General features: G+C 40.2%; 1 protein-coding gene across 3 annotated transcripts in view; it reads right to left on the bottom strand.

Moving 5' to 3' along the window:
- Positions 1–14,453, bottom strand: part of LOC122970856 (ankyrin repeat and fibronectin type-III domain-containing protein 1) — a 144,604-nt gene that overhangs the window by 100,205 nt on the left and 29,946 nt on the right. For all 3 annotated transcript variants that reach the window (XM_044337180.1, XM_044337181.1, XM_044337179.1), the window contains 2 exons: positions 12,730–12,911; positions 7,620–7,855 (listed from right to left, as the gene is read on the bottom strand). In XM_044337180.1, coding sequence (XP_044193115.1) covers positions 7,620–7,855; positions 12,730–12,911 — 418 coding nt within the window. The remainder of the gene's footprint in view (positions 1–7,619; positions 7,856–12,729; positions 12,912–14,453) is intronic.

The raw sequence follows: 14,453 nt of genomic DNA on the forward strand, positions 1-14,453 counted from the left end.
CGGTTCTCCTCTTTGGCCAAACTCACATCCACTAAACCAGAGTTACAGAGAGAAATACGGAGGAAGGGATAGGTGGAAAAAACAGCACAAAGAGAGGGAGAGGATGGCTGAAAATTGTGATGAATTATGTACGATTTGTGTGTACAAAAAAGCAAACCGAAACCAAATGCGCCTTTTCCAAGCCAGGCAATTAAGAGTTTGATTCTGAATTACAACTAACTTTCACCACTGCCTCCGGTGTGCTAATTCAACTTCAGCCACTGATGCAGTTAATGAACAATTATGTGTTGAAATCCGTTTACATCAAGAGACACTCCACCAAATCCTTTTTTAGTGTGGTTATTTTTGTTTGTTAATTCACATTATTATTACATTTATAGCCTTATTCACCCATTTTACATCTATAGAAGAGGTTGCCAAACAGAAAAGCTTATGAACCAGACTCAAAGCTATGACTTCAGTACTTTTGGGGTCTTGGCCTGCTGAGCCACCAATTCACGGCCCTGATTGTCAAACCGGTGTTCGGCAGAGGAATGCTGAGCAAACAAAAACACCACTGTTTTATTTTCACAAAGTAGCCAAGGGTCTGGCTTCTCTCTCCTGTTTTTCGCCTGCTGCTGTGCATTCCAATAAAAGTCTCCATAGATAATGAATGTCAGTAGGCCGTCCGCGGCCAAACCTTGGCTCCGATGGCAGTTATGACTGTCCACTGTGGTGTCTGTGTGTTAGTCATCTCAGGATGAATGAGTCACCGGGGAGAAACCTCAAGCACCACCCAGGTAACAGTTCAGCCACACACGCGCACACACTCACACACACTAACACACACACACACACACACGCACACACACACATAACCCAGCGAGGTGAAGGATTGTAAGGCAGGAGTTCTATTATGTGGCATTATGCTGCCACCATGTGGCCAGAATCAACATTAACACAGTTGGCAGAGATAAAGCATAGAGTATACATGTGATGAATAAAATCTAGGAGTTTGGCAGTAAATAACAAGAAAAATGAGAGATGGATCTGCATGCAGCACACTTCAGCAAGCTATGTGAGCTGCACTGAAATGAACGTTTCATTATCAACAAAAGCTAGGTTACTCAATGAAGACTCCTGGTATTACAGCATGAAGATTTAAATCCATTGTGCGCTGTGGTACAAGATACACTAAAAGACAGTTGGTGTTCCAAAAAGTAAATTGAAACATAAAAAACCTGCCAGGATGTGCTCAATGTGACAGTTAATATACAACAGACAGAGCATCCAAAGGTTGCTTTAAAAGACGATGTGTTCAGATAGAAAAGTGCCAGTGTGACAGATGTGATGGAAAGGAAGTAACTGCCTGTTCTGTCTTGTGCACTAGACACTTTGCTATCACTATTGACAGAGCACATTGTTCAATCCTCCTTGCAGTCCTTACAGCTGGTTGGGTTTTTTTTTTTTTTTTTTTTTCAAATTGACAATTTAGGGATTTTGGTTAAGCTTATTTGTGTGTTCAACAAATTCTTAGCTGCAGTGGGTAAGTAGATGTAAATGAGAAAATCCACAGTAAAGCATAGCTCATCTGTTCATCTTGGACAGCTGAGTCTACATTTGTTTAATAAATTCCACATCAGTGGATGGTGGTTATGTAGTATTCGTCAACATACCGATATTACAAATGAAATCTCTCTAAAGAGGGAATATTGGATTTAGCTGGTGATCAAATCACCACTGTGGCAAGTCAGCAGGAAAGCAGCCATACTTTGTCTGGTGAAACTCTCCTGAGGTACATTGGCACATATAGTATGCAGCTAATCAAGCTAATTGGGAGTCATTAGCCAAGTGACCTCAGGAATCTTCAACCAAACATTTCGTTGTCCCACTTCCCGTTATCCTTATAAGGAAAGAGAAAGATCCAGACAGTGACAGAATGGGGCAGACAGAAAAAGTAGAATGACAAGAAAGGGAGAGAAACATAAATAAAGACAGCAAGTATGAAATCATAGGAAAAGAAAACAGCTTGGAGGAGTTCCCATCACCGTGCCTTTCCCTGACTCCACGTGGGCCTCATCATAAGACTAATTACCCCAGTAATTACTGTGCTAATGCCGCAAAGGCCTTGAGGCTGCACCCTTGTATCCTGTTTCAATTGAGGCCACTGGAAGTTCGGCAGCTTGGGGGAATAGTGTAGTCCTCAAACTGCTGCCAGTACGCCGTTCAACATCTGTCATCCCTGGCCTTTCAGTAGATGTCTCCAAGTGTGTACTCACTGGTGTGTGAGAGGTGTGTACTGTAATGAAATGACATTTTCATGATAGTGCTCGACAGGACCCCCCGTCCAGGGCGTGCATGCAACACCCCTCAGCTGGTATTATGCTGGTGTGTCACTACCAACAACCACTTCACCTTTTAAATGACTGTAATCAGAGAATTAAGTGGCCATGCACACTGAGCCACCCTGCTGTTATCCAACAGCATCACAGCGCCAACACAAATACACATTACAGGAATATTAGAGCTAAACATCCATGTTGTCATTACTGTTAGTGGTACAAGTATACAATTACAATAAATTGAATGCATACAGACATGCAAATATTGAAGAAAACATTTAAAATCATCATAATTATCATCATAAAAAACATTTTCAAGTGGCTTTATTTAGAAAAAAATACTTCAGCACCTAAAAGGTGGCATATATTTTCTGGCAATACTTAATTGAGAATAAGCAATTCCCTTTTTTGTTCAAACACAAACAAACTCCTCTTAAAGTTCAATTATGTTATAAATTTGATATTAATATTGATTCAAATAATCTCAACTGGTTGCTAGTATGGCCAAGTGGATAAAAATCACACAGTTTTAACTTTCTCTAAATTATATGCTGTATAATTTACTTTATTCTTTTCATTCACCCCAGGTTAGCTACCTTACAGCACTGAAACCCACAATAACACCCAATTTGTATGACTCCTTCTTTCTGGGTATTCTTATTGCAGTTCTTTGAGTTTAAGCAAAAGAAAATCATCCAAACCTGCTTTGACAACAGGTTTACATGCCAACTGAGGATGTATTAAATGGTGACTTAGCCAATGAAAAGAAATGGAAAGCCCCGTGATTCATTGCAACAACACATTGCATCCAAAAGGAGCTTTAGTCTGTCGCGCAGAACTCAAACAGATGGGAAATAAACAACTTAACTGGCTGAGTACGGCATCAAGCACAGAGCCCATTTCAAACTCCAAAGATGTGTCTCACTGTCTCACATCAGTGTTCACAGGACACAAAAAGACTTATTATTGATTTAAGATTCACTTTAAGTATGTCGCGAACAGATGGTGAGATTGGTTAGATTCCAGCCTTCTAAAGCAACTAAAGCAAGTGCTTTGCAAGAGCCTTAGTGCTGCTGATGGAAATCTTTGAATACAGAATCCCACATTCCCAATCTCAGAAGAATGATTTTCTGTTTTAGAGGCAAATGTTCTGATTTACAAACAGATGAGGTGGCAAGATAGACCTCAGAACTGACAGTACTGTAATACTTCTAAGGCCCCAATTAAAACCTTGCCAGTGCCATTTCAGTATCTGATATCTGTATTTACGCAAGATGTTCTCTGGCTATCTTTCATGTGTATTTATGAATGACTGTGTGTGAGCACACACTGTGCCTGTTTCCTGTTCTCATTAATGGTTTCAAACAGAGATGGAGCTTAACCACAGGGAACAGTGACGTATCTCTTAAACCAATCCAGACAACCCAGAGCCTTTTGACCAAAGCAACATGCTGAATATCATTCACCTCATTGGACAAACTGGGTACCACTGAGTTTCCTGTTAGACTGGCCTGCATGTGTGTGAGTATGTATGTCTATGATCTGTTTGAATAGTTGTCTTGCGGTGTTTTCCCGCCGGCTGTTGTCGGCCGCCAGTGAATCAGGAAATTGTGAAAAATATCCATTTGCATTCCCTGGTTTGTGAAAAAAATGCAGGAAAATGGACTCCCCTTGTTCCACTTAATGGGCAAACTCTGTGAGTCATCTTGCAAACAGAGAGCGTGTCAGACTAAAGTGCTGCAAATAAGCATGAACAAAGCATTATGTAGTTACAGCCATTCAATCAACAGAAATGATACGGTCTGTACTTTGATTATGTGGGTTACTCAACCCTTTAGTTTGCTGCTGTTATGCTTTGCGCATTCACACACATTCTCACATACATAAGCATACATAGAGTACATACAAAGGTAAACAAATTTTCCCTTAGTTACTCACACTTGCAACCCAATACAATTAAGCTTCAATAGGTTATGATATTAAATTATGGCTGTTGAAAACAATGAACTTTGAGTGTATTTTGATTGTCCATATTGGTGTCATCGCCCCAGAAAAGGCTCCCTGAGGTTTGTGACGACAATCGCTGACGTCACTCCGTACAGTAAAGACCTTTTTTTTTTTTTCATTGCTTTTTAAAATGGATTCTTCCTTCAGATATAATTTGTCATCATCTCAAGATGGTTCCAGGACCATGAAGGTGACTTCCGATCAGTCCCCAGATGTCAACCCAGTACTGTGGAGCAGTGTGAGGAATGAGTTGAGATTGGTGACGTTATCAGGCGACAAATTCAGGCTGTTTGGCAGGCAGCGTTGTATTCAATGTCACAGCAGTACTGGCTAGATATGCCTGATGCTACAGAGTGTGCCATGTGACAGACACATATAGTATATCCATACACATACTGCATGTACTAGAAATGCTTCTCATGTTTTAAAGAATGTTTAGGAAGGCATTGTTAAAGGTATTATAATTCAAGTATAGACAGATGAAGTGAGAGCTGCTGCATTTCACTGGAACACAGTATAGTCAAGCACTAGCAAGATGAAGAGGGTAAACATAGTCAGTCAGTCAGGTTAATAAAGCTCTTGTTAAGTCACAAGCTGCTTCTGGTGGGAGTTGTATTGGGGATGTTTGCTATTTATTTTAGATTAGAAAGAAATAAAAAATAATAAAAGGAATTTATTGTACCATGTGCTGTGTACTGCTGGGACTGGGGAAGCGTGACCTTGAACACCAGAAGATATGCAGCACTCGGTGTGTGATGGTTAAGAGGAAAAAGTTGCCGGAGACGAGATGATACGGTTACGGTAGATAATTAACTTTCACAGTAATGCACAGTTTGGCAGCTTTACAACATGGGGTTACATTCTCTCTCAAATCCTCTCACTCCCACCCAATCCCCTTTTCCTCCATTTGTTATACTACACACATAATCACATACACACTTTATCTCTCTTTCTGCCTTTTTTTTTTACCATTACACTATAAATACAGTGTACTTGTCACCTGGTCTAAATATCTTGGGGGGGGGGGGGGATTATTTATTGTATAATTAATTGACTAATCCACCTCCCTTTGTGTCTTTGTAATACACATACTGTAGATTTATTTACCACACACCACCACACAATTATTCAGTATAACTCACTATGTCCTTCTGCATCATCGTCCTGATATTCAAGGCGTTGTTTCTGTGTGTTACTCTCAGCTCTGCATCTGTCCAGACTAAAACGCCTCGATGTTTTAACGTTGCATCACAACTGCTGTTAGTGTGAGCCACCTGGCTGAGCTGCATTGTTTTTGTCACTGTAATTTTCCTGAAGCAAGTGGTGCTCCAAAAAGCGCATAAGAAATGAGCAACAATGAGCTGCTTGCATTCATAACAAACACTCACAATACTGTCTCCTGCCTGGCTTTGCAAAAGAAAAGGGAAAGAGACTGACTGAGAAGGACAGACAGAGAGAGAGACAGATAGAAAGCATAAATGATTTTTTTCTCCAAACATTAAAAACATCCTCAAAAAGAACACTTGTCTCTTCTTTCATAAATTGAAAGAAATACATGCGGGGTGTTGTTAAGGTGCCTTACATAACATGTCTCTGTGATGGTCTGCTAATATATATATATTTCTGTCTGTTTTTCATCTGGCTGGCAGAACTGCAGCCCCTGTAGAGCTGCATAAAAAAGGCATATTATAAGAAAGCAACCACCGAATGTATTGTATTGCGTAAGTGTAAAAGTGATAGATGTAACGCTGTATTCCGACCTCAAAGACCAAGTATGATGCAATACTAAGACATTTCAAATACCGCCTGACTCTGTTTGCTATTACGAGACAAGATCCTGTGAGTTCTCACCCCGAAACATGAGCGGCAGGTCATCAGATCCAGTGCTGTCCCCATTTCACCGAGAGATGCAGTTGAATCAAGTCAAGATGTTGGAACTGCGAAGTGCGATAAAAGTTTGTCTCATGTGTTTCTTTCCTTCTTTCCTCAGATCAGTCGTACCTACAAAGTGCTCCAACCAGCTAGTTCGTGAGCCCAGGAGATGTGTCAAGGGCTACGTGATAAAAAAGTCCTTTTCGAGCTATCTGTTTGAGGTCCAGACAGCTGTTTTAACTACAAGTGTCTGAAGATTAGATCTCAAAAAGTAGTCTGTATCTTCCTTCCATCCAGCAGCATAACTGTCTGCTTCTATCACGCATTGATGTATACACACCTGAAGTTCTTACACCAAACTATCCCCTACCTATGCTGGTGTCCTGTTGCACCTGTGACACCGGAGAATCAATTACAAAGCTCGGGCTGGTAATGAGGTCTCCAGTTACCTGATCCAATGACTAATGGACAATATAGAGGTCTTCAATCTTTAATGCATATTCTCAAAGCATACTGCCCTTCACTGCCCACCACAGATCCAATAAAACACACACTAGGCCTACTGAAATTGAGCTAAATATACAAACAAATTCAAATTAAAAAATAGATTTCAATCTAAATAAACAGCCACAAGTAAGGCAATTATACTTTCCCAATTCAATAAAATACGGAGAACGAGGTCAGGGCCCGACAGATTTAGAAGCTGGAAACTAGCCAGCAGCTTTTAGTTGGAAAGCTCATAGCACTATTGAGAGTATTTTCATTGTTCAAACTTTATAGTTAGAATGATAAAAGTCCTGTGTAAATATTTATTTTAGTGTCATTAATGTTATCAACTTAATGTAGCAAAAAGCGTTGGTGCTTTCTCTATCTAGCATAAAAGTGTGACAGCTTTACAAATTACACTGCAAGAAACTGTACTCTGCTGTTGATGGATAAACATTTCTTGAATGCTGTGTTACGGACCAAAATGTTAATAGTCCACTTTGCTGCAATTATAGTAATTTCTGATGAAAAAAAAAAATCTGAACTCTCCGTTTAAGGATACTCCCTCAGGATGGGAGGTTGGATTTATATGGTGAGGTGACATAAAATCAGATAATAGGTGCTGAGCTGCACAGCAGAAATAAGCTGTTAAAATAAATTTCAAGATAAAGGTAAGGAGGTAAGAGGTGAAAAATAAAGATCCCCCAAACACTTCTGTCTAAGCCAAAGCCAAAAGGTGGCCCTGCACTATTTTGTCCTTATGTGTGTTTATGTGCTTGTGCCTGCACGGGTGAATGTGCAAGCATGTGTCAGAATGAATTCATTCTTTAGACCTGAGTGAAATGTGTGAAAAAATATGAAGAAAATAAAACCTGCAAATCTGTGCAAAAGACGACTCTATCTCAGTGAAAAATTGGAAATCATTCAACTTACAAATTTCCTCTTCAGCTTGCCCTTGCCACGGGTTGGCTTGCCCTCAACTGCAGTCCCTGGGCTGTAGTCCAAGCCCATGTCCAGGTGGTCATCAGCTGAGACGCTCTTGCGCAGGTAGGCAGCTCGTGCCCGAAAATGGGAAAAGGGTGACTGGGAGCGAGGGCGTACCTCAGTGCACCCGCCATGCTCAGGCTCATCTTCACCCTCCATGTCATCTTCCAAACGCCACAGCTCCCCTAGAAGGGAAAAAAAAGGACAAATGACAAGATTAGGGTGCAGTCAGGAAGGAAACAAGGGAGGAAGACAGATAAAAAATGTAGAGGAGGAAAAGGAAAGGTTGTAAAAATAAAGTAAGACATGAGAACAAGACAGATTGGACAGATGAATATTTGTTTATACTAAGCAATAATTACAACTTCACCCCACAAATTGCAGGCTGTCATCCACTGATTGCTTCTATAAAGTATTCCCCTTATGTTATTAAGCTTCTTTTTTAATGTAAAATATTTTACAACCCAACATTATTCTCAGCCTGATTCCTTAACAACTTCATTATGATTCCATAACACTGGAGTGAAATTATGGCTCATATAAAACGAAGAGGAAGGAACAAATTTGCAGCAACGGTGGCGTTTTCCTCCAGCTATGACGTGATGGCTGAGCTCTCACAGTCACACAACACAAATGGATGTGTGCTGTCAGGACGTAGCTCAGCCGCGCTAATCACATCCGACTTCCATTGCTTTATATTTGATGTTCGTCAGGCATCCTGTCAGTGTCCAACGCCTGACTAACAGCACTCATAAAGCACTCACTGGTCTTTCAGTTACTTATAGGACCTGATGCATGCTGGGTAAGCTATTGCAAATCTGTCTGTCAAGGTGAAGGACAATATCAAATTATTCACAGTAAGGAAAAGAGATTTAAAGGCTCAATCAATCACTTCAAAATCACTTTTTTGAAGATGTAATTATGAAGCATGGAATCAAATAGCTAAAGGGTTTGAGTTATAGATAAAAAGATCCCATTTTGTGTATTAGCAGGCAATGTTCACCACATTCACCATCATTGTTTAGCGCGTTAACATACTTCTATTGGCTAATTGGTACTAAACACAGTACAGCTGAAGCTGATGGGAATGTCAAATAAGAATTTTGATCTAAAGAGCCGCTGGAAATATAAAGGTCACCAAAGTAATTACAATAAATCTTGAGGGGGACAAGAATGTCTATACTAAATTGAACGGCGATCCATCTAATAACAGTCGAGACATTCGATCACAACCAGAAATGTCAACCTCAGGGTGTCGCTAGAGGAGAAGTCAGGGGATCACCAAAGTTTTACACAGTCTGGCCACAATGGATATCTGTACCAAACTTCATGGCAATCCATCTGATAATCCTTGAGATACAGTATTTCACTAAAAATACAAAATCTCAACATCATGGTGGTGATAGAGGAAAAGTCAGGGGATCACCAAAGTCGGTAGGGTTCCTCCTCTGGCTACTGCGAATGTCTGAACAAACTTTCATGGCAATCCGTTCAAAACTTGTTGAGAGATTTCAATCTGGACCAAAGTCTAGCTAAAAGGTACGGCTAAAAATATTACAGCTATTACAAAATTAAAAGATAAATCAATTCAATTAAATTTGAATTAAATGTGTAAATCAATTCGAGCCTTATACCAGACACCGATTAACAACAGTAACGACTAAAGAAAAAGTGTCAAAAAGGTGTAAAGCCGCCAAAACATTTCATAAGCTTACCTTCTCAGTTTCTGAAACATCTGTCCAGTGTTTTGTCTAACATGTTTAGTTCAAGACAAATGTATATTAAACCTCAGAGTTGCTTTGTAATGACGGTCTTAATGAAATTCTGTTGGCAGCGACTGCTTTGGAGTGTGCTTACGAATGATCATCAGAGTGTGTAATATTACAGTAACAGTTCCTCTGTCTGAGCAGCAGCCAAAACACATCTGGCTTCCACGCTAATAACACTGCAACAAAATGACGGGGGAGCAACTCCTGATGCAAGCTCTGATGTGTGATTGTCAGTAATGAGGGATTTTGGTTAAATCTGTGAATGAAGTGTAGCTGGTTTATCAAAGAACTTGAATTTATAAAAAAAAAGTTGCAGGAAAGAGAGAGAGAGGTAGACAGAGAGAGAGAGGCTCAGCAGCATCATGGTCGATGACAGCGGTTGCTAAGCAACAAGGGGCCACGTGAGAGTTACGTCTCTCTCATTTGATATACAGAGCAGCAGCAGCAGTAGCAGGGCAAGGGGAAAAAGGAAAACAGACAGACAGAGAGACAAAGACAAAGACAGACAATTAGACTCAGATCGGTCTGGGCATAAAATGGAAGCACTTGGGCTGAATAAACCAGACAGTGCTGTTAAGTTCAAGATCATTAGAAGCAAGACAGTAAAGATTTATTGGATTAGAGCAGTGAGGACTGGGGTTGACTCGAAGCTCTTCTGCCAAAGTGGGTTTATTGAGGAAATAACATTCTCATAGATCAAAGGAGAGAGACAGTAGGATTGTGAGATGTAGAGAGAGTTGGCGAGAGGGAGGGACAGAGAATGAGAAAGTCTCTTGCAGACGGAGTGCTTTCACTCTTCTTTCATGTGTCCTTCTTTCACTTGAGTTGATCAGCTTGAACCGCTGCAAGCTGTGTCGATAATGCATGTGTAATCAGGGAGGGAGCCCAATTACATGCTTAAAATTAATTGAATCTTTAACAAATAAAGAAAAAGAAAGACAAATTTGCTCTCACAGTTTGGCACATAATAAAATGGCAATAGCATGCCCTTTGTGATAATTTATCTCTCACCTGCTCTTGGTGTGTTGGAATGGAAACTGTCTTGTAAGTGTGCTTTTTTATGGGTTTTTTTCCAAGGTCAAAATAAAATTTAGGGCTGCGTGGTGTCTTAGCAGTTAGCGCTGTGGCCTCACAATAAGGTTTGAGTATGAATTGGGGGCCTTTCGAACCCAGATACATGTATTGTCAAGCAGAGGACGCATCCAGCTTTGGTTGAGATTTGTAGTACGACGAGTCAGCAAAAAAAGAGAGAGGTTGGAGCCAGAAAGAGAAAGCAATCAAGCAAAAAATCTGCAATAAAAAAAGGAGGGATCAGAAAAAGAGACTATAGCTATGTCAGCATCTTACTCCCCTTAAACCTATCCTGCCAACAACACTGTATAAATATATCTGCAAAATCAAAGCAGAGATATTTGCCTATAGGTGCTAAAGTACATGCATTGATAAGTGAGACTAGAACCCTGTCAATCTGACATCTGTTCAAACCATTTTGTTTTAAAATGAACTGTTTTGTTTTATCGTATTGTGAAAACTCTGCACTTCCTCCAGTTGGTTTCTAAGTTGGTAAGTCCTGCGTTTGCTGTCTCTTACCTGTGAATCCTGTGAGACCAAGTTATTTTTCCCTCTGATGTTTGCTGTTTCTTTTCTCTCTTTATGAATTTCTTTTCTCTCAAACGCTACGCAGAGGACAGAGTGCGGTTTCAGGAAGTAGAGGGTGCAGGGTGTGCTTGCCTCCTGCGCAAGTTTATCATGTTTTAAACATCACAAATAAGGATGATAACACAGCTGTTTCCCTTACCCTCCAATCATTTGAAATGTGCCAATTCTAATGCATCCGGTGGTGGCAGCGGGAATCTCTGATGAAGTTAAACGACGTCAATCAGCAGTGACAGACTACTGATGACTGTGTCTCTCTATTGGTGCAGGAGGACAGTTTAAGAATGTCTCTACAGCTGTGAGCTCTGATCTGATGACTGTTGGCTTCCTGACAAGAGTCTGTCCACGTCTTGGATGCGGTGTTGAGGGTTGGAGGAAAGATTACTTTACAAATGACGCACTTTGGAAAAATGTGAGAGCAGCTAGAAGCAGAATCGACTGATGTTTAATTACCCACGGAGAAATTATGAATGCATGAAAACATTAAACACTTTATCTTAGTCATTTCTGCAACTGTATAAAAGCAAGCACAAGCATTTCATATACTTAAGAGACATTCAAATGAACACTGAACAAAGTCTTGCTCATAATTTCTGTTTTTGTTTTCATTAGTAGTTTAACGGATGTGTTAACTCAATCCTTTATTCAATATAATCTTACTTATTTTTTGGGTGTCTGGGAATCTTGGATTTCTATAGAAAAGCTCTGTATGATCTGTATAAATCAAAGACCTACTGTGGGGTTGCTTTTCACATAACATCTTCACCACCTATAAATGTTTTCATCCTTAAAAAACATCTCATCCGTCCTTAAGATGAAAGCTATCTCTGTCAGCAGGCTAAGGCTTCAGGATTCTCCACGACTCTTTTCTCAAGTAAAGGAATGGCGTTTGATTTAAAGGTGAGAGACAGAGAGGTAGGTAGAGGGGATATATCTGTCATGCACGCGCTCCTGCTGAGACAGCTAGCTGCTGTGTGCTCTCCATCAGGTGAAGCAAATATCAAAGAAGCATAGCAGCGTCTGTGGAAATTTGAAAGGTAGTGGAAACAACATTTTTGACGTATCTAAGAGGAATCAAAAGCGTAAGCTCTTGTGGCCTCTTCTTTTTTTGTATCCACAGCACGGCACACTTCTCTGATAGCCAACACTTTGACTCAATAATAAAGACAGTTTAAGAAGTAAACACATTATCGACTAAGAGATGAAAAAAACTGCAAAGCTGATAAGAGCGAGACATATGTTTTATATGGTCACTTACAAGACATTTATGAAGACATGAAGTAATCATTAGTGAATCAATCTGCTGCTGAAGCTGAAGGGTCCCCAATTTCCCACAACACAGGTCAGACAGAAACAGCAATTTCAGTACGAAAATGAGTGTTTTGAGCTGCAATGCTGTTATTGTGTACTAGAGTGCATTTGGGAGATTTAGGGAGAATTTTCCCAGACTTTGCCATTGTCTGAAATATTATGTGAACAAATGAATAAATAAACAAAGGAGATGAAAGCTTCACACACGGATGCAATCTATTCTACATTGTCGCCTGCTGCCATTTTGGTAAACACACATTCCCTGAGCAATGATGACTGAAAAAATACTGTTTGGTAGTCAGCTTTATCCATTATGTCTTTACCTGCAGGAGGCAGAGTGCAGGCCTTTGGGTGGCTGGTGGCGGTGGATGGGTTCTTTCTGCGAGGAGGACTTCCACCGATGAGATCAGAGTGGTGAACCCTGGAGACCGTAGGGGACTGGGGGATGCTGGGTAGGGTGCGGGACTTAGCCAGTAGGGGTCTCTGCAGCTTCCTTTCCAGTGACCTGGTTGGACAGCACAAATAATCAATCAATAAATCAATCGATAAAACTGTCTCTGGTAACTACCTCTATCGGATTAAACTGAGCAGTTTGGTAACAAATATCCTCCCGTGCAAACCTTTTAGAATCTGTTCAACCTTTCATACATGGTCACATACCAATATGTTTTGTTTATGGGATGTCTGCTGTTTGCATGCATGCTCATACATGTTTGATTTAAGTCACAATTACTAGTTTGTGGGAATTATGAATGATGGTTTTGCTATGAAGTGCTTGCTTTCTACTGCATCTAACAAAAAGATGCTTTTGGTTGTATTATGGGAAATGTTGGATCCAGCGTTTTTGGAGCTTCCTCATGCTTGGGACTAAAAGTCAGAGTATCTTGATCTCTGCAGCTTTGATTCTGACAATCTTTTTTCAATCTGTCCTTTGCAAGTCCCCAAAGTTTATGGAGGTGAAATGCTAAGTTGCTGGAATGCTCCTTTAAACATCATATCTGATGGTGTTATTGATGTTTTAATAAGACATATTTTACTAATTTTTTATTAAAATGTATCTTTTTTTATCATTATTCCTATTCCTCACTTTTGTACATATCAGAACCCTTTTAAAATTTGTTTCTGCTGTGCATTTAAATAAATGTTTTAGATTTTTGGCTTATGTAACCCAGTGCTCACGCCAGGAGTGACTGATTATCTCAGTGATAAAATAACAGCTGTTCAGTAATGCTATCACTGACAGGCACAGAGCAAAAAGTAATACCAGCACATGTACGCAAACACCCATCCATACACACTCACTTGGACACTGATACACAGCATACTGTTAATGAGCAACAAGAGACCAGCTGTACTGATCAATAGTGAAATTACTTCCACCTCAGCATAATCAAGCCGGAGGCCATTTGGAACACAAGCAATAGAAATTGCTTTCTTTCATAGCACACACTTGCCAGTGGGAGACTAATCGATGGGCACAATCACAAGAGCGGCTTAATGGCAAATTGTTGACAAGACACAACACAGTCAAATAATTTGCAAATATCAATGAGATGTGATGTCCATGTTAGAAAGTTGTCAAGTGTTTTTTCACCATTAAGTACAATATATAGAATATAATTAATAGATACTACAAGCCTTGTTTTACTGCGGTGTCATGTCACAGCCAAACTTTTTAATTAAGCAAAAGGTAACCGTTCAAACCTTTTTAGGCATGTCACTGACTAAATGAGTGCACCACTAGACTGTTTTAATTATCTGAATTCCAGCATTACATTACGTTACAGATGTGATAATACAACGTAAAATCTCTGTGTTACATATGATAGAACAGAGATACAGGTAAGACCTGGAAAAAACCTTGACAACACTGAGTCACTGCAGTGAATCCCCCTCCAAAGCCAGCTCTGATCAGCTTGATGTGATCAAATTCAATGAAACCCGGCCGTAACAAAAGATGTCGGAGTCAGCCTGGCAGAAGTCCAAGACGTCTGACCTCCAGACTCTTGCGTGACAACTTTGGGTACAGAACACATGATCCCAGGAT

Source organism: Thunnus albacares, chromosome 20 (assembly GCF_914725855.1).
Source record: "Thunnus albacares chromosome 20, fThuAlb1.1, whole genome shotgun sequence".
Lineage (NCBI taxonomy): Eukaryota > Metazoa > Chordata > Actinopteri > Scombriformes > Scombridae > Thunnus > Thunnus albacares.